Source organism: Phyllostomus hastatus, unplaced genomic scaffold, assembly GCF_019186645.2.
Source record: "Phyllostomus hastatus isolate PE091 unplaced genomic scaffold, TTU_PhHast_1.1 phas_contig_196, whole genome shotgun sequence".
Taxonomy (NCBI): Eukaryota; Metazoa; Chordata; class Mammalia; order Chiroptera; family Phyllostomidae; genus Phyllostomus; species Phyllostomus hastatus.
The window spans coordinates 25,431,907-25,458,390 of NW_025333709.1; the positions used below are offsets into that span (position 1 = coordinate 25,431,907).

The window sequence follows — 26,484 nt, forward strand, 5'->3', positions numbered from 1 at the left end:
CTGAGTTTTTTTTCTTTGATTAATCCCTTTACGTTTCTCACCCAGCCCTCAACCCGCTTCCCCTCTGACAGCTATCAGCCTGTTCTCTTATATTTATGAGTCTATTTCTATTTTTTCATTAGATTTCACATTTAAGTAAAATCACATGGTACTTGTCTTTCTCTGACTGGCTCATTTTACCTAGCATAATAATCTCCAGATTCCATCCATTCTGTTGAAAAAGATAAGATTTCCTTCTTTTTCACGACCAAGTAGTATTCCATTGTGTAAATGTGCCATGGCTTTTTTTATCCACTCATCCACTGATGGACACTTGGACTGCTTCCAAAGCTTGCCTATTATAAATAACACTGAAGTGAACACAGGGGTGCATATAGTCTTTTGAATTAGTGTTTTGGGGTTTGGGGGGGTAAATTCCCAGAAGTGAAATTGCTGGGTCATAAGGCAGTTCCATTTTTAGTGTTTCAGGAAATTCCATACTGCTCTCCACAGTGTCTGCACCGATCTTCATTCCCACCGACAGTGTATCAGGGTTCTCTTCTTCGCACATCCTTGACAGCACTTGTTGTTTGTTGATTTATTGATGATAACCATTCTGACAGGTGTGAGGTGATAACTCATCGTGGTTTTAATTTGCCTTTCTCTGATGGTTAGTGATGTTGAGCATCTTTTCATATGTCTATTGGCCATCTGTATGTCTTTTTTGGAGAAGTGTCTATTTAAGTTCTTTGTATTTCTTAATTGGATTGTTTGGGGGTTTTTTTTGGTGTTGAGTTTTATAAGTTTTTAATAAATTTTGGATATCAAGACCTTATCAGATATATCGGCAAATACCTTCTCCCATTGAGTGGGTTGTCTTTCATTTTGTTGATGGTTTTCTTTGCTGTGCAAAAACTTTTGAGAAAGAATAAAGTTGGAGCAATCATGCTACCTGATACCAAACTGGACTACAAGGTCATTGTAATTAAACAGCATGGTACCAGTAGAAAGACATAGAGATCAATTTTTCAGAATAGAGAGCCCAGAAATAAACCCACGCCTCCGCAGTCAATTAATATTTGACAAAAGAGGCAAAAACATACAATAGGGTAAAAATAGTCTATTCAATAAATGGTGTTGAGAAAGTTGGACAGATATGTGTAAAAAAAAAAAGAAACTAGACCACCTTCTTACACCATAAACAGGAATAAACTCAAAATGGATTAGTGGATTAAATGTTAGACTCAAAACCCATAAATATCCTAGAAGAAGACATAGGCAGTAAAATCTCAGACATTTCTTGTAGCAGTATTTTTTTTTTCTGATATATCACCTTGGGCAAGGGAGACAAAAGAAAAAATAAACAAGTAGGACTTAAATCAGACTCGAGCCTTATCTTTCTTCCCTGGACTGCTCTCTGTAGAAGGCAGAATGCTGGCAGGCTTCTAGGTTATAGAGGGCTAGGAAGCCTAGGTTATGTCCAGTTATAAATGACATAACTGGACTCTGATAAGGAAGAATTTAAACTATACTACCTTTGTGTTGCTCTGTATCTTCTGCTCTCTCTGTAAACTTAACTCTGGGTGACTTGACAGAATCCAGTACGACTGTCCATCTAGCTGTGTCTACTTCTTTATTTCTGGCTGAAGAGCCAGCTTCTTGCTTCATCCTGAGGTTCCACGGGACCAGCTTGGTCAGGGATGCCATGGGGGGCCCGGTTTTCACTTTGCAAACTGGCCACACCATTCAGCCTTCAGGTCTCACCTGATCCAAGGTTTTATTCTTGGCTTGTTACACAGTCGTGAACAGAACCGCCTTTCTGTTTTTCTTTCCCATAACTAACTGTGAGAAAGCGCTGAAGTTCCAAGAACCCTGTTGATTTTTTCTTCCTTTCTCGTCTCCCGTGGTCTGTAGCGTAGGGATGGGGGAAACACTTGGGCCTTTGGGAGAGCCTTTTTCATATTATTTTCTTCAAGATTCAGCTTTGTGCTGCTACCCCAAGCAGTTTGTAAAATTTTGTCATTTCTAGATGAAACTAATGGCTCAGCTACCTGAGTGTCTACCCTCCCTGTTGGGAAACTGGGCCGAAGCATCCAGATATGGGATATAAATGAGAACAAAGACCAAAGAGTTCCAATGTGTATATAATTCAATGTATATATAGCTACACATTGAAACACACACGGTTGTGTTTTTAACTACATTTATAAGTGTTGTGTGATTTATATATTGCTATTTACATACATAGATGAATACATAGTAGTAATTATAACCATAGCTAACACATTTTGAGTACTCACCATACATCAGGCATTTTTCTGAATGCTTTCCAGGTAGTAACACTTAACCCCCCCAGCAATCCTGTGAAATCAATGATATTATTAGCCCCATTTTACAGATGAGAAAACTGAGCGTGGGCAAGGCCGCACTCGGCTAAGGTCATGCAGCTGACAAGGGGTGGAGCCTGGATTTAAACCCAGTCAGCAGGACTTCTAAGACACCCTGTTGACCTACTCTAAACTGCTCCAGACTGCCTGTCTTTACCAATATTTATAGTTTGGTGATCTGGGCATCAACAGCATTTAGTGAAGGGACGTTATCCAGGCTAGCACAGCCTCATCCTCAGAGTAAAGAGGCCATATCTAGCCATCAGCGGCAGTGATGATGCTGTTGGAGGCAGCTGTCTAACTACACCAGAGCTGATGGAATGTTGCTAGGTTTCACCTTGGGATGTAAAGGCAGGGGCCTGTGTTGGGGTTACAGCTTTGGTGCTTACTGTGTGACCTTCTTCAGGTTACTGCTTCTCTCTGATTCTTTTCTCTTCTGTAAAATGGGGACAGTGCAAACCACATCACTGGGGTGGGAGGGTATGGGAATTAAATAATAAAATGTATAAAAAGCATCGAGCATAGCCCCAGACATGTAGTGAGTGTTCAATAAAAATGATATTCATTTTCTAGCATTTGGCTTATAATCTGTGGATAAATAATCCAAGATAATTATTTGCCTTTCTGGAGCAATTAAATATGAAACCATATCCAATTTAGATCTGTCCTGAGAAATTCATGAGTTCTTTTTCCAGGCTCGGCTTTTGTTCAAATCCTGGTTAACTGTTGACCTACAAGTAAACCACCTTAATTTCCATCATTGGAATTTCTGCCTTCCTCTGGAGGGTTGTGTGGGCTGCACTCACCCAGGCCATTTGAAAACCTGCTCTTCAGGGGCACGAGTCAGGTCCTCAGTGTGGAGACTGCAGGGCTCTCCTCTCAACCCCATCCTCCTGCTCTTTCCCCTTCCCTTCGCTGGATGCAAACCTGCATGTGCCCTGTGAATCCCAGCCACTCCGTCCCCTCCAAGTGCCTCCCACTGGGAGCTGTGTCACAGGATCTGGATATAATTGATAGGAGCAGCCGGCAAAGGTGCTTCCTACAAAGGCATTGCCTCCCTTGGGCACATGAGCCAGCGCAGATAGACAGTTTCCAAAATCTCCACTGTGGAGAATTTTTTTCTTTACATTGGGAATGTGGAAGGGACTTTCCTGAGCATCCCAGGAAATCCACAGTGTGACATTCCCGTCTCTGCAGATGAGAACAATGTCATCCACAGCTCCGATTTTAAGCAACCGTCTGCGGAACATTAAATGGAGGTTTATCTTTGAGTGACCAGAGTTATTTTTGTTTTCGTCAGCCTGGACTATTGTAATTAATGCTAAGACACTGGTGGGAACAAGGCTTTTATTATAATACGAGGGTGAGGATGGCTTTGACTGACCTTTCTCCTGCTGGAATTTCAGTGTTTTAGTATGTGCTGCTTGTGCTGAAAAGAATTTATAATCACAGGCTGTCAAAGACAGCCATTGTTCTCACTGCTCTGAACATGTGGGTCAGCCACAAGTGCTTTCAGCTCCCCCAGCGCCAGGAGCTGGCTGAGAGCGAGAGCATGCCTGGATTCTTCTGAGGCATCAGGAAAAGCTTTTTGCATATTTTTCATTGCTCTTTTTTTTAACTTTTTGCCTCAGAAAGACAGCTCCCTTTCAGAGCAGGAATTTCCCTTCAAGGTAGCAGGAGATGGAAGCCCGCTGCTCCAGGATTTTACGGATCTGATTCTGTTGCAACAACAAATGCCGGGTGCATTTGCCAGATCGCATAAACAGGAGCAGTTGCGCCGCTAAACTCGGGGCTCTGTCCCAGAACAGACATGCCGTTATGGATTCCGAAAGGCGGGTCAAGGTTAAGGTTTTAGTTTTCTGGGGTTTTTTTTTTTTTTGGTTGTTTTCATCTACCATAGTATTCTTGTGAATCCACACTAGATGATCTTTGATTCTTCCTTCCTTTTTTCTTTTTTAAAAACGTTATGGAGTAGGAGGTCCTGGGGATTTTTTTTTTCTCTTAAAATGTGTGATTTTCGGATTGGGAAAGTTGCAGCAGGGAAGGGTTGGAGGATGAAGTGTTGGCTTGTAGATGACTGGAGGATGAAATGTTGGCTTGTAGATAACTGGTTGCCATAACCGGCCCATACTGGTGCTAGCTGCAGGATTTCTTGGAGACCACGGGAGGCTGATTTTCCTGCGATTGAAGGCTCAACGTCTGTTGCTGTAATGTCTGCAACTTTATTTTATTTTTGGACAGGAGACCGATGACATTGAGAGCCCTAAGCGTAGCATCCGAGACAGTGGTTACATCGACTGCTGGGATTCTGAGCGCAGTGACTCCCTGTCTCCCCCTCGACACGGCAGAGATGATTCCTTCGACAGCCTGGATTCCTTTGGCTCCCGTTCCCGGCAGACACCTTCGCCAGATGTAGTCCTCAGGGGAAGCAGCGATGGTAGGTCGGAGCCTTACTCAACTGCACGTCATAGAATTAAACACGAACAAGGGCAGCCTTGTCACCAGCAGAGGGGCTGGCACTGGCGAGGCGGAACCTGGTAACTCTAAACTGGTAGAAGAAAAGTCTTTTAATGTTGTTTTTCACCATCCTTAGAATTTTGCTTGGCTTTGCTGGCAGTTCGTCTGAACATTGCCTCAGTGAGTGTATCTTCTGGTGGAAAATGTGTGACATCATTGCTCCCTGCGTCTCGGTGAACCAAGACGCTGTGCAGACCATTAGCTCATAAAGTGTGCCGAAGGTTTATGTCCTCCGGGTATGAGGAAGGGAAATGTTTGAGCGAGTACCACGCTGTGTCAGTGAGAATGGATTGACTTCCAGCAAACTGGAAATGCAGTGCACACACTGAGGAAAGTTCTGAAGCCTGGAGTTGTGAAACTTTAAGTGTCACGACTTGGGCAGTGTTTGATAGGTATGTTGCCCAACTGTTGATGGGAGCCAGGCAGGTGGCTGTTCGTGGACAGGACACCACCTGGACTGCCTGTTCTGAGGCTGGCTTTGATTTAAATCCTGTGGATTTTGTGTTACCTGTAAGGAATGATTATTTTTTTTCTTCATAAAAACATATTGTTCTGCAACCTGATATCAATTTGATGTGTATTATCCAGAAGCTGTTTACCTTTAGTCTCTTGCACCTCTGTGCTTTTTAGAAGGGGCCATGGCTTGGTTCAGCATGCATGAACTTGCAGAAAGATAGTAAGGCTGGTGGGGAATTTTTTGTTTGTATTTTTAAATGTATTTCTTGATGCTAATATTTCTAGATACTTAAGCCTACTCTCCAAGATGAAAATGATCTTTTATAGCTAAAAGATGCCTTTCAGCTGTACAATTCGACATTACTAAAGCATGTGGGTATTTAATGTGCCTAGGTTCTGAGTTAATTACCCGACTGCTAGTATCTCATTTAGTCCTCCTCACAGATCATGATACACTCACATAATATCTCACTTAGTCCCCCCACGGGGCTGTAAGATGTTCCTTCTTATCCACATTTTCAATATGAACCTTAGAGAGATTAAATAAGCATCCTAACATTGGCAAGTGACAAAATTACTGTAAGTAGCGTAACAGCCTCCAGAACTGTGCGTCCAAATCTTAAACTCTTAAACTTAATTTACCCACACTTCTTTGTTTCCCTAATAGATTTTTTAAATTCTAGAATGTCTGAACTAGTGCTTTTGTTTAGTACTTAAATGTCCCAACAAATAGATTAGCCTCAGGGCCACATAGTATGTGACTCCTAAAGAATTCCATGGCACATTGTGAGGTGCTTGAAAAACATTTCTAAAATTTCATATGACCTCAAGTACCACCCACAGTTTTAGAAGTTACAGCACCCAGTGTACGATCTAACTGAGCTTTAACGTAACTAAAAGGCAGGTTTACTTTTACAAAACCTATCTTAGCTAGACTATTTTCTCCACATTATTATGATTGCTTTAAAAATTGTTATTTTTCCTCATCTTGGTTCTGTATAATTGGTAGTGTAGCTCCTTTATTTTTTCTGTCACCAGCTGCCAGGGGTTCAGTTTGTAACGAGCCACATCTTGAAGGGATTTGAGATGGTGGTTGCTAATATTGTAGCTGTGCAGAGGCACAATTTAGTTTGCAACAATTAAGATTGATAAGCTAGAGTCTTTTTATAAACTTTTTTTCATCTAAAGACACATGAAATTGAGCTTCACAAAACACCGTTCATGAAAGAGCATCCGACACACAGATTTCACCAATCAGCCCGATACCTTCAGGCTCATGTTCTTGTAAACTAATCAAGACCTAATGAGGTTTTTAAAGCAACACATTTTTATGTGCCTAAAAAATTAGTATAATTTTATCCAAGTAGATGTTATATTTCCTTAGAGTGCATGGTATTTTTTAAGTGCTGCTAATCAAGAAGATTGCTAGTCCTAATAAACTTTCAAATTTAGAAGAAATTTTTTTAAGTGTTGCAAATTTATTTCTTAGTACTCATAATCAATTAGGGAAAGTCTGACTATAAAGTTCTCCAACTCCATATTGAGTTGATATGGACAGCTTTTGCATTATTATTATTATTGAGGCCCACTGACCCATTCAGTAGGGACAATCAAGAGCCACACTCAGCACAGGTGCGATGATTCTATGAGTTGGACACAAGAGCTTCCTGGTGGGGATACTGTGGGTCCCCAGGGTGATGCAGCCAACTGTCCTGCTAGACAAGTGCAAGTCCCTCCCTTCCCTTCACCAGTACTCCTCCTGGGGGCGTGTGAGGAGCTTCATTGAGGAGGAAATGCAGAAACTTCCACTTGGGTACCTTTAAAATTAAGAACATATTTTATAAACATGATGCATTTTGTTAAATGAATACTCTCATCTTTTATGCAAAGATGAGTTATGGGAGAGAAATAAGGAATGAGAGAAATTAAAGTGCTAGGAGAAGATTAAAGAGCAGAGGATGGGGGGTGGGTATGGCAAAGATATGTAAAAGAAAGAAAGACCCCCCCCCCCCGTTTGCTACAAGGGAGAGAAATGTAGCCCTGTGGAAAAGAAGGATCAGATGTTGATAAATTTTTTTAAAATTTTAATAAGTGAAAAAGGTGGTCTGTTTATGTGTTAAATAGCCTATTTTGAGACATCCACTCAGGATATTATAGATAATATATACTTTTTAGATATTGTACATGAAGTCCATAGACTATAGGATTTTAAAATTGAGACAATTCTGATCTATTACTAAGCCTTCACAGTTGATCGAAGAATGATTTTCTTTCATTCATTTATTCAGCAAAGGGCAGTGCCTCCCCCCAGTCAGAGGCTTGAAGCAGAGGGTGCTTTACCAAGAGAAGGAGAACCCAGTGGGAGAAACGCTGGGCTGGGAGTCTGAACAGCAGACATCAGGGTCCCTGCTGGTAGTAACCAGCATTGGAAAGGGAGTTCTCTTGGCCTCTCCAAGCCTCCATTTCCACCTGTATAAAGTGTGGATGATATTAAATAGGGAAACACATCTAAGAACTTGGCAAGGTATTCCCTTATAAAGCAATTCACAGGGCTCTAAACATTTTATTATGACACTGAGAGAGATACACAGCATTTGATAAAAGACAGGATGGGAAGGGAGCTAAGTTGCAAATTAAAAACTAACAAGTAATGGACCAGTCAAAGCTTCAGAAGACTGAAAACAAGTGGCATGAATAATTCATAAACCGAATATTTTATCTGCAACAATGCACAACTTGTTTATGGTCAATGGCATTAGCTTTTACAGTCTTTTTTAAAAGATTTTTTAAATTTATTTTTTAGAGAGAAGGGAAGGGAGGGGAAAAGAGGGAGAGAAAAACATCAATGTGTGAGAGAAACATCCATCAGCTGCCTCTTGCACACCCCCAGGTGGGGACTTGGCCCGAAACCCAGGCATGTGCCCTGATGGGGAATCAAACCAGCAACCTTCCAGTTCCCAGGCCAGCGCTCAACCCACTAAGCCACACCAGCCACAGCTAACTTTTATAGTCTTTTAAAAGCCATTAAATCACGTCATCTCAAGGGCAAATCATTTCATTCTCATTTTATAGAAAAGGACAGCCGAGTGCATTAGACACGAGCCCAGGAGCCCACAGCTCATTATTGGCAGATCCAGAACTATTAGGACGTAACGAGTAGTCAGCGTTTATTAAGCCCTTGCTGTGGGCCAAGTGCTGCACCGATAATTTTACATGTGTCCGATCCTCCCCATAGCCCTATGAAGCAGACAACACTGTCTCTTCACTTTACCAGTTGGGAAACGGAGGCTCAAACTGGTCAGTAACAAATGCAGAGTCTCGTAGCTCCCGAGGGGCGGACGGAGCACACCCTGAGTGGATCTGACTAACCCTGTACACACTCCCCACTCTGCGAGGCTGCCACATCTCTTTGACTCTTAGTTTAAGGTTCTCTTTGCAAGTGTAAATAGGTAGTTTTCCATTTGGAGTTGAATAGTCTCATAATGCTCTCATTGATTAAGAGTTTTCACCCAGTGTGAAGATGGCAGTTATGCGTAAATAGGAGTGTTTTAATGACAACTTCACTCTGGGTGTTAGAAATCTAGTGATGTAAGACTCAGGATACAAGGATACAATATAATTAATTGTGGGAGCTACTTGCAAGAGAAGACTGATGTTGGCAACATTGAATCCCTTCACCTTGGCTAAAACAGTCTTGAAGCCAAACCAATTCATTGAATTTGAGGACACCCACTGTGTGCAAAGACACTGCAGGAAGTGCTGTGAATAATATAAAGCCCTGTTCGCAAGATACAAGATACAAGGTGAAATGTGCAAAAGAAAAGAATAGGTTATTAGGCCATAGGGTTCACAGGAAGGGCCCTGATTTAGAGGAACATGCATTTATCATAACTCAAACCATTTCCTGGAAGGCAAACCCTTGGTTATAATCCAAATTGGCCACATTTCTGAATTCCTGTTTTTCCTACATTGTAACTAATATTCTCCAGGTGTTTCACGGGTTGGTTAAAGGTACCTCAAAGACAAATGCTTTATAATTTTTATTTGTTGGAACATCTAGCACAGTGTAAGACGTGGAACAACAGGTGCTCAATAAAAATTCCACTGGTTAATTTATTTTTTCTCGTGAGAGTTGCAGAATCTAGGCTGGTGTATTGTGCTATTTTGCACGTGTGTTGCTAATTGTAATTCTCAGGTACAGCTAGGCTTGCCTCTGTTTTTTTATTTTCAATAATTATTTATTCAACAATTTATTGGGGTGACATTGGTTAATACAATTATATAGGTTTCATGTGTACAATTCTATGATACATCATCTCTATATTGTATTAGGTGTTCACCACCCAAAGTCAAGTCTCCTTCCATCACCATTTATCCCCCCTTTACCCTCTTCGGCCACCCCCTACCCGCTTTTCCCTGTGGCCATCACCATACCATCATCTGTGTCTGTAAGGTTTTGGGGCTTTTTTTTTGGTTAATCCCTTCACCTTTTTTACTAGGCCCCCAACCCCTGCCTCCTGACAGCTGTCAGTCTGTTCTCTGCATCTATGAGTTTGTTTCTTTACCTCTATTTTCTTTAATTTGAAGGGTTTTTTTTTCCTGATTAAAGTTGAGAGCTTTTCCTAGAGTAGGCTAATTTAGACTGATACTTTAGATTTGTTAAGTGAGTAATGGAAGGAAGGAATCCCCAGAGCCCACAGATTTAACCACATCCCTAATACTGCGCCTTCGGGACCTTTTCTGCTGGCCCGGGCCCCTGCTCAGCACCTGGCCTCTCTTCCCCAGGGAGAGGAAGTGACTCTGAGTCTGACTTGCCACATCGGAAGCTGCCTGATGTGAAGAAGGATGACATGTCTGCCAGGCGGACTTCTCATGGTGAGCCGAAATCAGCAGTGCCTTTTAACCAGTACCTCCCGAACAAGAGCAATCAGACGGCCTACGTCCCTGCGCCTCTGAGAAAGAAGAAAGCGGAGCGAGAGGAATACCGGAAGAGCTGGAGCACCGCCACCTCACCCCTGGGTGGGGAGAGGCCCTTCAGGTAAGGCCCGACCCAGTGCTGCCCCCGGCCTGGCGCGAACACGAGTGGTGCGGGACCTGCAGCTCCTGGCATGCATTGGCTCAAGCCACTGTTCCAGAACTCGGGTGTGAGATCGCAAATGCAGTGGGCGGGACAGATCTTTGGAGAGAGATTGTGATGGTAAGACTGGAAGCTTCATGAAGGCACCTAGAACAGTGCCTAGCACACAGGAGGTATTCAACAAACACTTGTCTAACAAGCAGATTAAAAAAAAAAAAACTGGCCCTGTTGATAGAACGTTGAGAACAGATTTGTTATCCATGTCCTTCTGTGGAGACCACCCGACTCATACTCCTATTAGATTAGGTGCAGAAAGACTTGCCTTTATCCAAAAAGACATTTTCTATTGAGATGCATGCTAATTTAGGTACACGGTCAAGTATGTGAGGGATGCGTGGAACGTGCTTCAGAATCTCAGGTAGAAACTCCTACTCAAAGGAAGATACATTGGGCTGCTACTCTCTTTACAGAAACAGTGTTTTTCCTTTTTCCTAATCTCTGATTATGTGTTTCTTCTTTCACTTATTCAGCGAGTATTTATTGAGCATCTACTATATACTAGGTGCTGTCTTTTAGGAATTGGGGACCCAATAGTAAATAAAATAGAGTCCCTGCCTTCAAGAATCTTATAGTCCAATACAAGAAACTTACAGTCCAGTCTAATACTTTCAGCAAAACCACCCTGATTCTTGCATGGTTTTTTCTAATAGTCTACCTTTATTATCTATGATTTTCCATTGAACAAGCATTTTATTAAAAGTTTTAATTACTGAACAAAACATAAAGTTTACCATTCCAGCTGAAAGGGTTTTTGCCTTTCAATAGCAATTTTGAAATAACTCTTAATCAATGTGGAGATTATGATGCATTGTATTAATTAACAAATGGCTACATTTAACTTTTGTCACACTGTCAGGATCATATTGCATGCCATGACTTTTTTTTTAAGTGGAAAATAGTACCAGCATGACCAGAAGAGGACGTGGGGTCTGTTCCCCAGGTCGGTCTGTTAGTTTGGTAAACCGTATTGTCCAACTCACTAGCTATCCCGAAACAATAGAGGAAGAGGGAAGTGAAGCGGGGTCTCCTTGTGAAGAGGAGGAACCGGCTGGCCAAACGGATCCTGACGGGAAGCCTTCTGCTGGAGGTGGGTTAGAATTACCCGCTGGCAGTGGTGAGGAGAAGCCTCCTCCAGAGGGGGCTGCGGTAGCACCAGCTCCCAAGTCTGAAGAAAAAGATGCTGCTGAAATCCAAAAGCGCAGAAGGCTAGAGCAAGCTGGGATCAAGGTCATGCCCGCAGCACAGCGCTTTGCCAGGTTAGCTCTGCAGGCCAAGGGCTGGCCTGGCCGGCTTGGTGCATGCCTGGTGGGGTGGAATCTGCCTGGCGTGTTGGAGTTTCCATCTCGTTGCCCTCCTTCCTGCTTTTTGTGGCACTGCTGTTCCCTCCTTGGAGCAACTGGAAATCCCGAATAGTCTCTGCTCTCAGGAATGTCTCTGCTTAAGTAGTTGGTTATGTGAAATGAAGGTGAAGAGCAAGCTTCTTGCTGCCTGATTAGACCTTGTCTTAGTCAAGAATTGTGGCCAGTCATTTGCAGGCTGCAGGATTTACCGCGCAATAACACTTTATTTTTCAATGGTTTATGGCCTGTTGATTTTCACACTACTCCTAAATGGCTCTTATCTTACTTTACACATCACTAGAAAATAGTTCCTTTGAAATAGGGAGCACTCTCTGTAGAAAGAGTGGCTGGCTTACAAAAATCCACTTACGTCCTTTGTCCCAAGGGAGTAGTAAGAAAGACTGGGTTTATTTGACTCCTCTTCTAAAGCATGTTGATTCAAAAACAAAGAATGGAGTAATTACTTCTCTTAATTGTAACAAAGGCACTAGTATACAGTCCCGATGGCTTCATGTTACATGTGGGACGGAGACTTTCAGCAGTCAAAGGCACAGGAAACTACGGTTCTCCAGTTTTATGTGGTGTTTTGAGAAGCTGGTTCATTTTTCTCATATAATAACCACAAAGATCCTAACAAATAATAGTGAGACCAAAATTTGACAAACTGAAATTCATAACAGTGTGACCATTGAAATTCTTTTGCCACTCAGCACCCCATTTGATCCTAAGAAATGGGCGACACACCCATTTTCAAGCAGGGCAAACTGAGGATCAGTGATAGTAAGTGACTTCCCAGTCTCAGAGCCTGTCATCACCGCGTACCTGGTGCCGGATTCAGAGACTGTGATCACAGTACCCCATCGGTCTCCCACACGTTTAATGGAACGTTTCCCATTTCTCTGTCTAATTCCATATGTGGTTATTGCTGTAATCTAAGTCTTCATTGAAAGTTCCAGCATTGACTTCTGTGGATTTCATTCTAGAATAACTTGGTATTGATAAAAAAAAGGACGTATTTCTTCCCTGTCTGTTGTATTCCACAGCTAAGTGTGTCTATCCGAAACATGCGTGTGCTCCTAGGAAACTCTAACACAAAATCTGCTTGTGTTAAGAGCAACTCTCTGGGCTTCTGAAATAAGGAAAAGCAATGTGATAAAATCTTAAACACAAAAGCAAATTTTGGCTCAGAGACCCTGTCAGATACCCATTTTTCCAACATAATTTGAGCATCTACTTGTGTGGAAGAGCAGGCGAGATGCTGAGAGTACAGAAGTGAATAATACCTTCTTGTCTTGCACCATTTTTCAGACTGTTCCTGTTTCTGTCTTCAGATCTAGGGCCCAGTGACAGTGTGTAATGAGTGATACAAGTGAGAGTATGATTTAAAAAAAATTAATCCTAATATCTTTGACACAAACCTTCATTTAATAACTTCAATGAAGTCTTTAAGCTAAAATTTACCAGAGACCATTTTTTTTGTTTTTGTTTTTTAATTGCCACTCTCTTGTTCAAAAAAAAGCTCCTCTTTGAAAATTGGTTGTTCCCTGATTACTAATGTGGTTGACTATCATATTATGTGTACTGGCCACTCAGGTTCATTCTTCCATAAATTGTCTCACATTCTTTGCCACTTTTATTCCTTTTGTAACAAAATTATTTTATTATGATAAGAACACTCGGCATGAGAATTCCCCTCTGAACAAAATTTTAACCGCACCATTTAGTATCGTTAACTGTAGATACAGTGCTGCACATCAGGTCTCCAGAGCTTATTCTTCCTTCTGAACTAAATCTATGCTCGTTGATTAGCAACGACCCACTTTCCCCTCCCCAGCCCCTGGCAACCCCTGTTCCACCCTCTGATTCTAGGTGTTTGACGCTTAGGCCTTTCTTACAAATAGAATTGTATAGTATTTTTTCTTCTGTGACTAGCTTGTTTAATTTAGCGTAATGTCTTCAAGGTTTGTCCATGGTGTCTCATATGGCAGAATTTCCTTCTTTTTAAAGGCTGAATTCTTTTTGAAGGCCCTTACTTTCTTTCTTCGTTCACCGGTCGTCAGCGGACCTCTGGGTTGTGTCCATAGCGTGGCTGTCGTGAACAGCGCTGCACTGAACAAGGCTGACATCTCTCCAGGATCCTGATTTCAGTTCTTCTGGATCAATACCCAGAATTGGGATTGCTGGGTCATATGGTAGTTCTCTTTTAGGTTTTTTGAGAAACCTCCATATCATCTTTAGAGTATTCAAAAGAGTAAGGAAAGACAAGTGGGGAGCGACATTAAGCTAACTCAGCACACCCAGAAAGCATGGTGGCAGCAGGAAAGAAGAGTTTGGGCAAAGGCTGGAATTTCCACTTCAGTAACTGGGAGCTTTATTTTCTAATAAACCACTGAAATACTTTGTAACAACATGCCTCTGTGGGCACTCCTAGCATCACAGTTAATTTACAAGTGTAATTCTGATTGATGAATATTATACTATGTGGTCATTTTTACTCCTGTCCACATTTCCTGTTATCTGGCTTAATTTTTACATATTTTTGCCCAACTTACCTCTGTTAGGCAGAAATTTGCACGTCAGTAAATGTCAGCACACCCTAGATCTTTTGCCTTAACATTTAAAATTGGGTTCAGGAAAATTATGCATATTCCTGGAAAATGTCCCTGCTAGTAGTGGGACACAGCTGTGCCAAATGCCCAGGATTCCTTTCTTAGACCGATTTTCAGCCGCCAGTGCTCTCGGCAAGGTTTTATACGTTCTGCGCCCCTCGTCGGACCTCTGTGTCTTTGTCACCCACTTTTTGTAACCCACAGCAGAGCGGAGAGTCGCTCTACGTTCATCCACGTTTGGGATCCTGCTTTTAAGGTGGCAGAAAGTAACTTGAATGAAATGCATGCAATGAAAAAAAAAAGGATTCTTGGTGTCTCGAAAATACGAATATAAAATATTTAAATATGCTGACATCTCTTAAAACATTTCAACTTTGTCTCCTGTCTTGGCCACCCAGATGAATTCTGGCCATGACAGAGTTGATTGAACTCCATCAGAGGCCCAAGATATTTCTTTCTCCCGTTTCTTAGCTGGGAAGGTGTGTGTTGGTAGAGATGGGTGAGACTGTGGAGCCATGACTCTGCTTTTTAGACTGTTTCTCCTGTTGACACCACTCTTCCCCAAGTATTCTCAAACCCCTCCTTGTATTATTTTTAACTCCATATATTAAAAGGTGGAAAGGTGCATGGTATTCCATTCTCACATGAGTTTAGAAGCCTAAGAGTCCCAAGTATATTAGGAGGCATTTCTGTCTCTTAGCATCCAGAGACAGAAAGCAGGACTGCTTCATAAATGTGTGGAGTTTAATCTTTATTAGAGTTGCCATTGAAGTAAAGAGCACATAAGCCACTTTTTCTTCTCTGTTAGTTTATGATCAAGTTAGCTTAATTACCCCCAAATATAGAGTCCGCTAAAGAAGCCAAGATTTCTGTTTTTTGAGAGGATAAAACAAGAACCGAGATTCACTTCCCCAGAATTAAAACATTATGGAGATTTGAGTTCTCTGACTTGGTGTTTCCCATTGGAGAAGTAAACGTTTTCTGAACTGAATTATAGGTTTCACGTGATTGTACTCCTCTTCTAATTGTTTTCATATGTTTCAGCACTCGGTATTTTCTGCTAGTCTGTGGATCTTCTCAACCACATAGTAATTAATTACAGAGGGGAAAAAAAAGCCCTCCGAGGAACAATAGACATTTTAGAAGTTTCTAGAGGAAGAGCAGACGCAGCTAAGCGCCAGACACATGTTCCTCTCCATCCCTCCTCACCAGATGCCCGTGTCCCTGACTTGCTGAACAGACCCCTGGGGATCAGGGACCAGGCAGGCACACAACGTGCCTGAACTTTTGTGACTCTGGCTGGAGCTGCCCTGTTTGGACTCCGGGTGAAGCCGGGATGTTTTCGGTGTTGCCCATGACATTCCCAGGAGGCCTAACAGGCTTTTCTGGAGAGCCCGGTTTCTTTGAATAGAATGAACTGACTGCCAGTCTGAGCTGGTTGCTTGTGTGTTGCCAAATCAAAGGGAGTGAAAGAAAATGCCAGCTCTTCCTTAGTTTAAAGCATTATCTCGCTCACTTTGAAATATATAAGCCTCAGAAACGTTGAGACAAGAGCTTTTTCTTCCCCCTCACCTGCTTCGAGCCCATAATCCCTGCTGCCAAGATAGCCTTCCTTGTTTCAGATGACGCTGGACAAGGTTGCTAGGTTTGAGGCAGGGCCTGGCATTTCTTATTTCACGGTGACTGTGTTCTCTCTAAAGGAAACAGTGGGCTGTGCCCACAGGGCCACCCCTTCTTCCCAAAGCAACTCTTTTATGAATGACTTAGAAAAAAATAGAAGTCCCCAAACTGCCCGTGAATACCAAGCCAGACAGCCTGGGTCTCCCCCTTAAATTTACTCAGTGTACCAAAGTTCAGATACCTGGAGCCAGAAATCTCAACGTTCTCCTCTGCCAAGTGGGCACCAGATTTCTCATCTTGCATTCTGTTATCGTGAAAGTCAGTGGACCTGAACTTACTTAGAGCCTGGCGGGTTCTCGCTGTTCAGAGAATTGTAATGATTGAGAAATAAAGTAGATTGTACTGAAGCCTTACCAAAGACTGCCCTTAAGGTCCTTCAAGGGAGAAAGAAAAGCACCTTATAAAAAGTCACTTAAATATTTTGGTAACTAGACACCTGTGAACACAATCGTCCACATCTACCTGGTACATATGATTTATTGCTTCGTGGCCAACAGTGCCAGGCCAGAACTTGCGTCATTATTATTTTTTTCTTTCCCTGAGCCTGCCTTGAAGCTCTGAATTTACAGGATTCAAACAATTAGCAGAAAACCAGTCTTTGTGACAGTGCAGAGGGAGAGGCTTTAAGTGGCCAATGATATGGAAAACTACAAATCTAAACTGAGATCACTTGCAGGGAGTCTTGCTGGGCTGGGCACTTAGCCTAAAAAGAATCACCCAGGGGAATTTGTGGTCTGACTGGGCTCACATGATGCAAAAGGTGCCAGATTCTCTCTGCTTAAATTGGCATCACAAATTGTCATGGCTATTTGCATAAATGTATATATTTTACTCCAAAGAATTCTGCCTGAGTTGGGGGAGATTGAAACCCAGGACCCAGACTGAAAATGGAAAGAATGCTACTCTTGGACTTAAGAGGTTCGAGCTAGGGGTCTGCTCCCACACTGGGACCGGAGCTGGATCAGCAGAGATCAGCAAATGAATGTGGCAGCACTTCGTGCACTGCGAAGCGCTGTGCAAGCATTGTGCGATATGATTAGTTAGCTTTCTGCTTTCATTAATCCTGGCTGAACATTGCTCTCTGTAAGCAGCGATGCAAATCACAACTCCATTCTAAGCACAATTCACAGGATCCTTTCATTTAGTAACCAAAATATTTCTCTTTCTTCTTTTCCCATAGTAATGATCATGCCTTAATTTTTGTATGATGCTCTGCTTTCAGTCCCGTTTCTGCCCCGGTCCCCTGTTTAATGAATAGCGCAGTGGTGAAGAACTGGACCTCTGGAGCCTGCTTGGGTTTGAATTTTAATTTCAGCTGACACTTTGACCTTGGGCAGATTTCCTCACCTAATCTGAGTTGTCACTCCGTAAAATGGAGATGCTAGTAACACTAACATTGCAGGGTTAGTTTTAGGGTTTAATGAGTTAACACTTAGAAAAAATTTTAGCACATAGTGTGCCCTCAGTAACTATTAGTCACCTTCTTTGTCCTCATCAATGTGCTTTTTTAAAAAAGTTATTGTATTTTTTCCATTACCATTTAGTCTCCTTATACCCTCCCTACCCCCCTGCAATCACTGTTGTCCATGTTCATGAGTCCTTTTTCCTTTTTGTTTGATACTTCCACCCCCTTAGCTGTCATCCTGCTTTCCACCCCTGAGTCTGTCCCCATTTTCCTTATTAGTTCAGTTTGTTCACTAGAGCCCACATGTGAGTGAAATCACATGGTATTTGTCTTTCTCTGACTGGCTCATTTCACTTAGCATGATGATCTCCAGGTCCATCCATGCTGTCACAAAGGGTAAAATTTTCTTCTTTTTTACAGCCGAGTCCTATTCCATTGTGTAAATGTCCCGTCGCTGTTATATCTACTCATCTATTGATGGACACTTGGGTTGCTTCCATGTCTTACTTACTGTAAATAATGCTGCAATGAACATAGAGGCACTTATATTCTTTCTAATTAGTGTTTTGGGTTCCTTCCAATATATTCCCAGAAGTGGGATCACTGGGTCAAAAGGCAGATCCGTTTTAATTTTTTGAGGCATCTCCATACTGCTTTCCACATCAGCCAACACCTGTTGGTACTTGACAAACACGTCGCAAAGGAGGCGGGAAGGCGTGTGAGTGCGGTGCAGGGGTGGGCCGGCAGGACGCCGGGAGTCAGGGTGCAGCACAGAGGGCACGGTTTCGTATTTGACGACACACATGTATTTAGGGAGGAAAGCACCGCCAACCGCCTCCCAGTAACATGTTTCAAAATGTTACTGAGAACGATAGCAGTGAGAAGGAGTTTTCCAGGCATGACTAATGATGACTTGATTTTCCAAAAGTCAGATGGAGTGAGGGCCTGCTGTGGCCCAGAGATGGTGACCTCCCCTGGAGCAGTGCGGGGCGGAGCAGCCGGCGGTGGGCCGCCTGGCTGACCGGAGAACACGGCACCTTGCTCCTCACTTTCCTCTTGGCCAGGCTAATTCCTCCTGTCTTCATTTCTGAGATGAGTGGCCCTTTGAGGATAAAGAACTTCTTCTTAATCCTCTCTCAGAAACCGGATGCAAAGTAGGTGAACTTTCCTTAGAGATTAAAATACTTTATTTACTTATCATCTTTATGAACTGAGATGATAATAAATGATTTTTTACTGTTTTAAAAAGTATTAATACTTGGAAACAAGGCGATCTGATGAGTAAGGGTGAGAGGAGTTCGTATGAATATCAGATAGGCAACAATCAACTGTATTCCCACCCCACCTGTCTCCAACAAAAACAAAAAAAAGTGAAAAAGTCCTGATATTCTATCAGTAAATTACATTCCTCTAGAAATTTAAAGTTTGGGGCTGTCAAGATGTTTTGAAAATGGAAATAGCCCAAAGAAATAATGGTTAAGCCATTCTGTCAAAATGTCTGACTTGGCATCTAGCATTTGACAAAGAGCTGGTGGTGGAGAGTCGTGGGGGTAGAATCTGGAAAAAAGGGTCTCGGATGGGGGGATGGGTGCAGGGCAGGGCAGCCTCTTCTGCCTTTGGTCCATCCTGTGAATGGACATAAGCACCTCCAGATGTTTCAATGAGCTCCGCTCCGCTCTGCAGAAAGACCTCCCGTACACTTTGCAATCTGGTACATGCCCTAGATGTGCTATCATGTAGCTGCCTTCCTTAGCTTTTGCCCAGGTCCCTGTCTTGGTGGCTCACATTTCTGCCCTGTCAGTCAAAAGCAAATTGAGTCCCTACTGGGTCCATTACTAAGGTGCTAGAGAAAATCGAGCAGTGAAAAGCCTCCTACTCTTCCAAATTTCATGAAAAGAATTGGAATTGCCACTTTCAGAGCCATTTAGGACCCTGCTTTTCTGATGCTGATGGACCCAGTAAATTAAATGAATTTTTAGTGTTGCTAGTAGCTGGCTGAATTCAAGGTTTTAAAACCCACACTAACTATAATGCAACTCTGGACTAAAACAGTAAGCAGATGTCATCTGAACTAATGATACTGAGAAGACCTTTCACTAACAACACAGTTGCCTGCCTGGAAATGGGGATTTAAACAAATTTTTTTTTTGGTCTGACCACATGTGGAGTTCCATTTAATTTTGCTCTATCAGTCAAAAGCAATTAAGTGATGAGAAAGAAGCTGTTCACGACATTATCCTTTGGAAAGAAAACCCTTTCCTAGCCCACCAACGTGGCAAAAATTCAGAGTCGGAAGAGGAAGTTGCACGCCGACTGCCTGACCTGGAGAAAGATGACTTTGCTGCGAGGAGAGCCAGGATGAACCAGACCAAGCCGACAGTGCCCCTGAATCAACTCCTCTATGGGCCTTACCGGAAAAAAGAGGCAGAGAAACCAGAGAGCAGCAGACAACTTTCAAAGGGAATCTCAGAAAAGAAAAGTCTAGAACACAAAAGGTGTGCACCGTGTGTGTGGTGTGTAAGACAGAGAGAATGTAACTGAGTAACAGTGATTTGTATCATAGCCCTCCCCACTCGCTCCTCTCTTTCCTGCCCTGGGTATGTGTCGTTGGTGTGGTGGTTTACTTTGAAGCAGAACTCCAGATATCCGATCTCCCTGAATGTAATGGCAGTGAGTGAACAGACCATGTCCCAAATAGGGTTGGATTCACCAAATAAACTTCGTTGTGCTGGATCTGGACCCATCACTACATAGGGGCACTGGTGTCACAGACTGGAATTATTGGCACAAATATATATGTGCCATTGCCACCAGGGACCAGCCACCTCTCGAGGCTGTCCAGTTCGTTCTCAGCAGGCACAAGACAGATATTCCTTAGCTATAAGCTCTTCTCTCCTGTGTTCTCCTTTTAGATATTGGCAGGGAAAATAAATGAGGCTTGCCCTTTCTTCCCTCGAACTAGCAAGGTCACCTATACGTGGGATGATAGCTACTTCTCATTTTTTTAAATTCAAAAACATATAATGCACCTCTATTGTTCATAGACATTGTTTTTAAATGAGTGTCCTCCCAACTTTTCTCCCATCCTCTTAATTTGGGAAAGGAAACATGTAGTGAAGTTGGATTTGGCCAGTGATTTTTATCCATAGAGGGATATGGTTTCATTTAACGTGTCAGGTTGCTAAATCTCATAGAGTAGAGTTGGTCTGTGGTTTTTGCTTATATCAAAATCTGTTAGAGCTTGCATCTTTAATATTTCACTGCCATCTTTTTGCGTATCACTTAAGAGGTTTGCAAATCTGTTGAACTAAGATTGTAAATATATCGACTATGTATTATTACACAATGAAAATGCTTCTTTGGGCAGAGTCATTGAGTAGTTAGTGCTTTTTGGGTTTGTTTTTGTTTTAGGAAGTACCAGACACAAAACACCTAAAAGATCCCCAGATGTAGAACAGGTATTAGAGTTCGGAAGACCTGGCACGATTTTTTTGTAGGACACATTATAGCTTCAGGAGGCTCAGTGTTAGCGGTTCTTGTTGGCATGCCTTGTAACAGACCATCCTAGAAGGGCCTTGTGGGAGGGATCGGTTGTTGCCAGTGAAACAAAGACTTCTGGATAACTGACTAGCATCAGGGCATATTGATGGGGATCAGCAACTTGAGTTAGGAAAAGGAGTAGCTTTAGTATCTCCCCTTTTTTTCCTTTCTCCTGCATGCAATTTTAATTCCTGCTGTTTCCAGCTTCATTTGTCTGTTGTCACCTGACTCTATGAGTAGGGACACAGTTCTGGGTCTGGATAGCCCATGACCTCTCTGATGGGCATCAGAGAACTGATGGAAAAAAGAATGCTCCTTGGTGGGCCTTTGCTATGCCCTTCCTTGATCTCCTTCCCCAAACTAGAAGTAAATAGAAAATTCTGTAGCCTTCCTATTTGCATATGCTCTACAAATACACGAAGGCATCCTAGTAACAAAAGAATACCTTTTGGTTTTCTGGCTTGGGTGATATATTTTGAGAAAATAAATAGCCCTTGTTATGTATAACTTTTGGATTTTCTGTGTCAATAAGCGTGTTTGGTTGGAAATCGACTTTTAATGTTTATGCAGATCAAGACCACAGCGTTAGTTTAAATTACAACATAGTCAACATTAGACATCAAATGTTCACTTCTTAGGAGAACAACTGAAAAATATCAGTTTTAGCATCAATGAACCTAAGCAGTTATTAACACAAGGAAGAAATGGATATTGAGTCTAGATCAAGGAAAAGAGGATACACTCTATTTGTTCAAGTTCACATTAGCCAAACCTAATGCATGCTCTCAGGAAGCAGGGACTGAGTTTGAACATGGAAACTTTCTGGTCAGAATCAACTCAAACGTGCTTTCTGGCAGTTGTGGGTTTACGGTTGAGATGTTTTCGTATGTGAACAACATTCCAGCTATCTCCAAACTAATCCTAGAATTTGGAGCAGGCGGAGCTCATTACTAACATTTTACTGGTGCAGTAAAAGACATTCCAGGAGGGCTCGGGGATTCAATTAGAAAACTTGAATTCATTATAGTAACTGGAATAGTGTGGGAACTGGGCATCATTACTGACAAACCAAAATCTCATTACCATTCTTAAGAGTCTTTCCGTGAACCCTGGCTTCTTTTCCTAAGCTAAACCAGAGACTGTCATCTGGTGGAAAAACTGCCTTCTCGTTACCGTGTCAAAAGGTAATGCAGGGGAAAGGAATCAAGGCTCGCGCACGGACGCGCTGTTTTTGAGAAAGGGAAAGGTACTTCCATCGTTTCGTTCAACCTCCGAATGTCCGTGCTTGACCACCTGTTTGTCTGCTCCCCTCCCTTGAACTTTATTTTTCCGATGATGTCGGGGTCTGGATCCCACTGACAGAAACCGGGGCCAGACAGAAGAAGTGAAGTCAGTAGTGACCTGTGTCCTGCGGGCTCGGGAGAGCGGACCTGCGGAGGAGGGACTCAGGAAGGTGCCGGATATCCACAAGGACGACCTGGCACAGCGGAGGATTCAGGGCAGCCTCGCCCCTCCCCGCGAGGCTCCGAGCTTTGTCGGCGGCTCCAACATCACGGAAGCCGACCTGGAGACCTGGGAGAGACTGAAAGTGTCAGGGCAGACGAGGTGTGTTATGTTTTCCCCGGCAGTGGTGTTATTGAACTTTAAAGGAATCCAGTGCTTAGCCTTCGATCATTTTTTGTTTTCATGGCTGGAAATAGTTAATGCCTCTCAAAACACAGAGTATATTCTGCATGAGTTGAGAGTTATTAATGCAAAAGTTACCAGCCACGGGGATGGAAAACTTCCTCTTTAATCCAACCAATTAATTGTGAATGGTTATTTTGATAGGCTTGTTTGCTATAAGGAATTTAGACTTGATTTTTAAATAATTTTAATATTTCATCATACCTAAGATTTTTTATGCCATCACTTATGATGTTGGAAGTGATATTTGTTAAAGCAATAGACACTTAAAGTCCTATTTACCGCTTTGATTGATGGATGGAAAAGCAACTCTGCCCTAGCCATAGAAGTATTTTTCATATACCTAGCACCTAAAAGAAAGGAAAGAGAAGAAAAACCTCTTATTGACTTGTATTTGCCTTAGAAACCTTTGGAACTCATTTCTGGTTATAACTAGGGATGGAGATGTTGAGCATGCCTGTGCCCCTGAGCCCTCGCCAGAAATTAAAGCAGAAACTGCCATCCGGGACGACTTCGCCAGCCGCAAAGCGCGGGCCTATAAGAAAGCTTCCGGCCCCAGGCAAAAGTTTGTGCACTTTGGACCAGTGACAGAGATAGATCAGCAGAAATGGAAGCGGCTCACCATTGGCAAGGCTGGGCCTAGGGAGGACATAGGAGTCATCGGTCCCAGCAGCAAAATTCAAACCTACTCTGTGTCCTCGGCCTCGGTGACCACACCCAAATTAAAGGAGAGCCGAATGCTTGAGCCGCAAAATGATGACAGGTATTTTTTGCCAAACATGTGCGAGGAGATCCGCATGAGAGTCACTGCTGCTTGTAAAGGGTTTGCCGAAGCTCGTTAAAGAAACCTCCAGAGAGGCCTCAGTTACGACAGGCTCTTTTGCTGGTTAAGGGGAAAGTAATGCTGGCGTGTCACCCTGGGGGGAAGCATGTCAGCGCAGTTAAATGGCAGGCGTCCATTTTGATTCTGTTGTCACCAGAATCACGGCCTGGGAATGCCAATAATCTTGGCAGATGACCCTCTTCCTTCAGCTGCATTAAGCGCTATTTATTAGTTGGAAATACTGAATGAACTCGATGGAATGTTTTAATGCTACCCCTAGTGTGTCTTCTAAAGATAGGTGATAAAAATCAGGTTTACCTACCTACCCCTTCCCTCTTTGCTATCCCACAGAGGGAGTTAAAAATAGTTATCAGTCCTGTAAGTTCAAAATTTGAACATCTAAGTAGACATACAAAAAAGTGAAGGTCTCTTCCTTCCCCTACTTAAAAACATGTGATGAATCTTGAGTGAAAAGAGACCGCTCTCTCAGTGGTGTCTGTGGGTCAAGAGTTTCCTTGGATGAATCACAACCCCAACTCATGAAGGTCGCCTTGGAAGACTCCTGCTAGGCCTGTGATTGCCCCTCATCTCCACTGGAGGCCTTCCAGCTTTAAATTCCCAAACCCTCTTTTGGGGATGCAGTTCTGTGAGCTGCTCTCTCTTCCACTAAGCAGGTAAAAGGCTCTGGGTCTCCTGGGAACCCCCATTCCACCTGCATGGTGGGATCAAAGTGAAGCTCTCTGTGACAGGAGGAGATGCACAAGTCATTCTCCTTGGTCCTTGAAGTCCAAAGGAAAGAGTTAGATGATCCATGACGTACAGAGAGTTTCTCTGGTTCCATACTGTGGGTGACACCACAGAGGAAAGCAGGCTTTCAGTAGAAGTAACCCTAGCACACCAGAAGTACACAGCTGGGGTTTCTGAAACTGTGGGGGACCTGGGATGGAAGAGTGGGAGTAAGCAATTAACAAGAAATGCGTCTTTGAGACCTTGAGTATAGAAGGGGCCCCCACTCAACCCCATGGTGGCAGTCATGCCAACCGTCTTCCACTTTTCCCAGGCCCTTGCCAGGGTTCATAGTGCTTCAGCTCAATTGGCGTATGTCATCTATACTAACTGGCTTCTGGAATGAGAGCAACTGAACTCTTCATCTTTCAGTCTCCACGATTTCCACTGTCTTCCTTCATAACTCTATTTCCTTTTCTCTCTTGATACCATTGCTACTTGATTATCAACAGCATAGTGAATTCTGGCATAAATGGCAACTGCAGCAGGGTCTCGCAGCAGGCTCCTGTGCAGAAGTCCCAGGAGGAGCCTGTCCGTGGTGTAGGCGCATGTCCAAGAGGGACAGAGGAAGGTGAGGAGCAATGTTTCCTCCCTCCCTGGGAGGTGAAGGATGACAGGTGGGGTCGAGGCCTCTGGTGTGAATTCTTCCCCTAGGAGTAAAGCTGTCCTCTCCGGCTTTAGTTACATCCGAACAGCTGCCACAGGATGGCAAAGAAGAGCAAGAAGGAGGTGCTCAAAGAGCTTCTGAGATGCCGCCACAGGCTGAAGGATCCGAGGAGAGCGGCCAGCCACTGTGAGCGCCTTGCCTGCATTCCAGGGTGTGCTGCCTCTGCTGTGCTGGCTTCTGTGTCCCCAAAAAGCAGCTTAGAGCCACAGTATGCACTCAGTGACTGATGCGATGTGGAGTTAAGTCACTTAAAGGAATGCGCCCATCCTGGGGTCAGAGTTCCGCTTTCTGCGCCCACTCTGGGTAGAGATTTTAGCATTTGCATGTGGTTGGGCGCTGGCCAGATTTTCTTCTCAGAAATCGTGAAAGCCAGAAAGGGAAACGTCTTCCCACGTGAGTATCAGTTGCATGATGGAGACCCATGGTATTAGTCCTCAGTTGCTGTGCGTGCTGCTGCCTCTGCGGACATTGGCTCCTTCTGTCTTAACGCCAAGTGAGTGACGCTACTGAAAATATCTTTAGAAATAAGTGGACTTTGATTGGCTGGACTAAATGTTGCCCTAGTTCATGTCCCCTGGCCTCTGAACGGGAGGCTTCGGGGAAAGAAGAGAGCTCAGAGAAGATGACAGCCCCTGCCTGGAGTGGCAGCAGACTGAAAAACCAAGGAAAGTCGTATGATTCACAAAGAGATGACATGATGGCCAGGAGAACTGGGATGTCTCTTAGACACATTCGATCCAACCCAAACCAGTTCCTTCCAGTTCCATTTGCAAAGCAACAGAATGTGGAGGAATCTGCAAAAGGCCCACCAATGAAAGATAAGAGGTCAGAAGATTATCCTGTGGCCTGTTTCTTGTGACTTTGTTTCTCCATTCTGAGCCTTGATATATGCTTTGAATATGTTATTAATGCATTATGGCACATCAATGCCACTTACCCACTATTGCTTACAGAAACAGAGTGTTAAAAAGTGGCTCAGTCTGCCAAGAATGTGTCTTTCTTTTTTTTTTCTTTTTTTGCATGGAAGCAAGTGTGGAAAGAATAGTTCAGTTATGAATTTTTCTGTCAAGCATTCTCATCCATGGGCCCCCTAAATGAGAAGCACCTTTGTTTCTTCCTCGCTGACATAGGAGCTTCTGGGTAAAGGGATTGAACTTCTTTCTGATCTACTTGATTTCACTCTGATTCTAGGAGGTTCTTCCAGTCCAAAGAAGATGTATACCACTTATAAAATTTGTAACTTAATTTAGTTTCAACATTAGGAAATACTTGGTGTTTTCTAGATGTGGGAGTTGTGTTCTGTGCGATGACTTGATATAAAACGAAGAGTAGGGAGCTGTGGCAGGTGTGGCTCAGGGGCCTGGGTGCCATCCCACCAACCAAAAGGTCACTGTTTTGATTACCAGTTAGGAACACATGCTTGGTTGTGGGTTCAATCCTCGGTAAGGGTGCGTACAGGAGGCAGCCAGGCA

General features: G+C 43.1%; 1 protein-coding gene across 14 annotated transcripts in view; it reads left to right on the forward strand.

The window, feature by feature from the left end:
• LIMCH1 (LIM and calponin homology domains 1) overlaps window positions 1–26,484 on the forward strand; it is a 315,721-nt gene that overhangs the window by 226,728 nt on the left and 62,509 nt on the right. For 7 of the 14 annotated variants that reach the window (XM_045833960.1, XM_045833964.1, XM_045833961.1 and 4 more), the window contains exons 7-8: window positions 4,608–4,803; window positions 10,125–10,377. In XM_045833960.1, the coding sequence (XP_045689916.1) occupies window positions 4,608–4,803; window positions 10,125–10,377 (449 nt within the window). Of the gene's footprint in view, window positions 1–3,968; window positions 4,209–4,607; window positions 4,804–10,124; window positions 10,378–11,459; window positions 11,733–19,702; window positions 20,006–22,412; window positions 22,656–23,172; window positions 23,500–24,797; window positions 24,917–25,026; window positions 25,139–25,576; window positions 25,838–26,484 lie in introns of those variants that run through there. The other 7 variants (XM_045833958.1, XM_045833959.1, XM_045833968.1 and 4 more) reach the window with 6 other exon arrangements.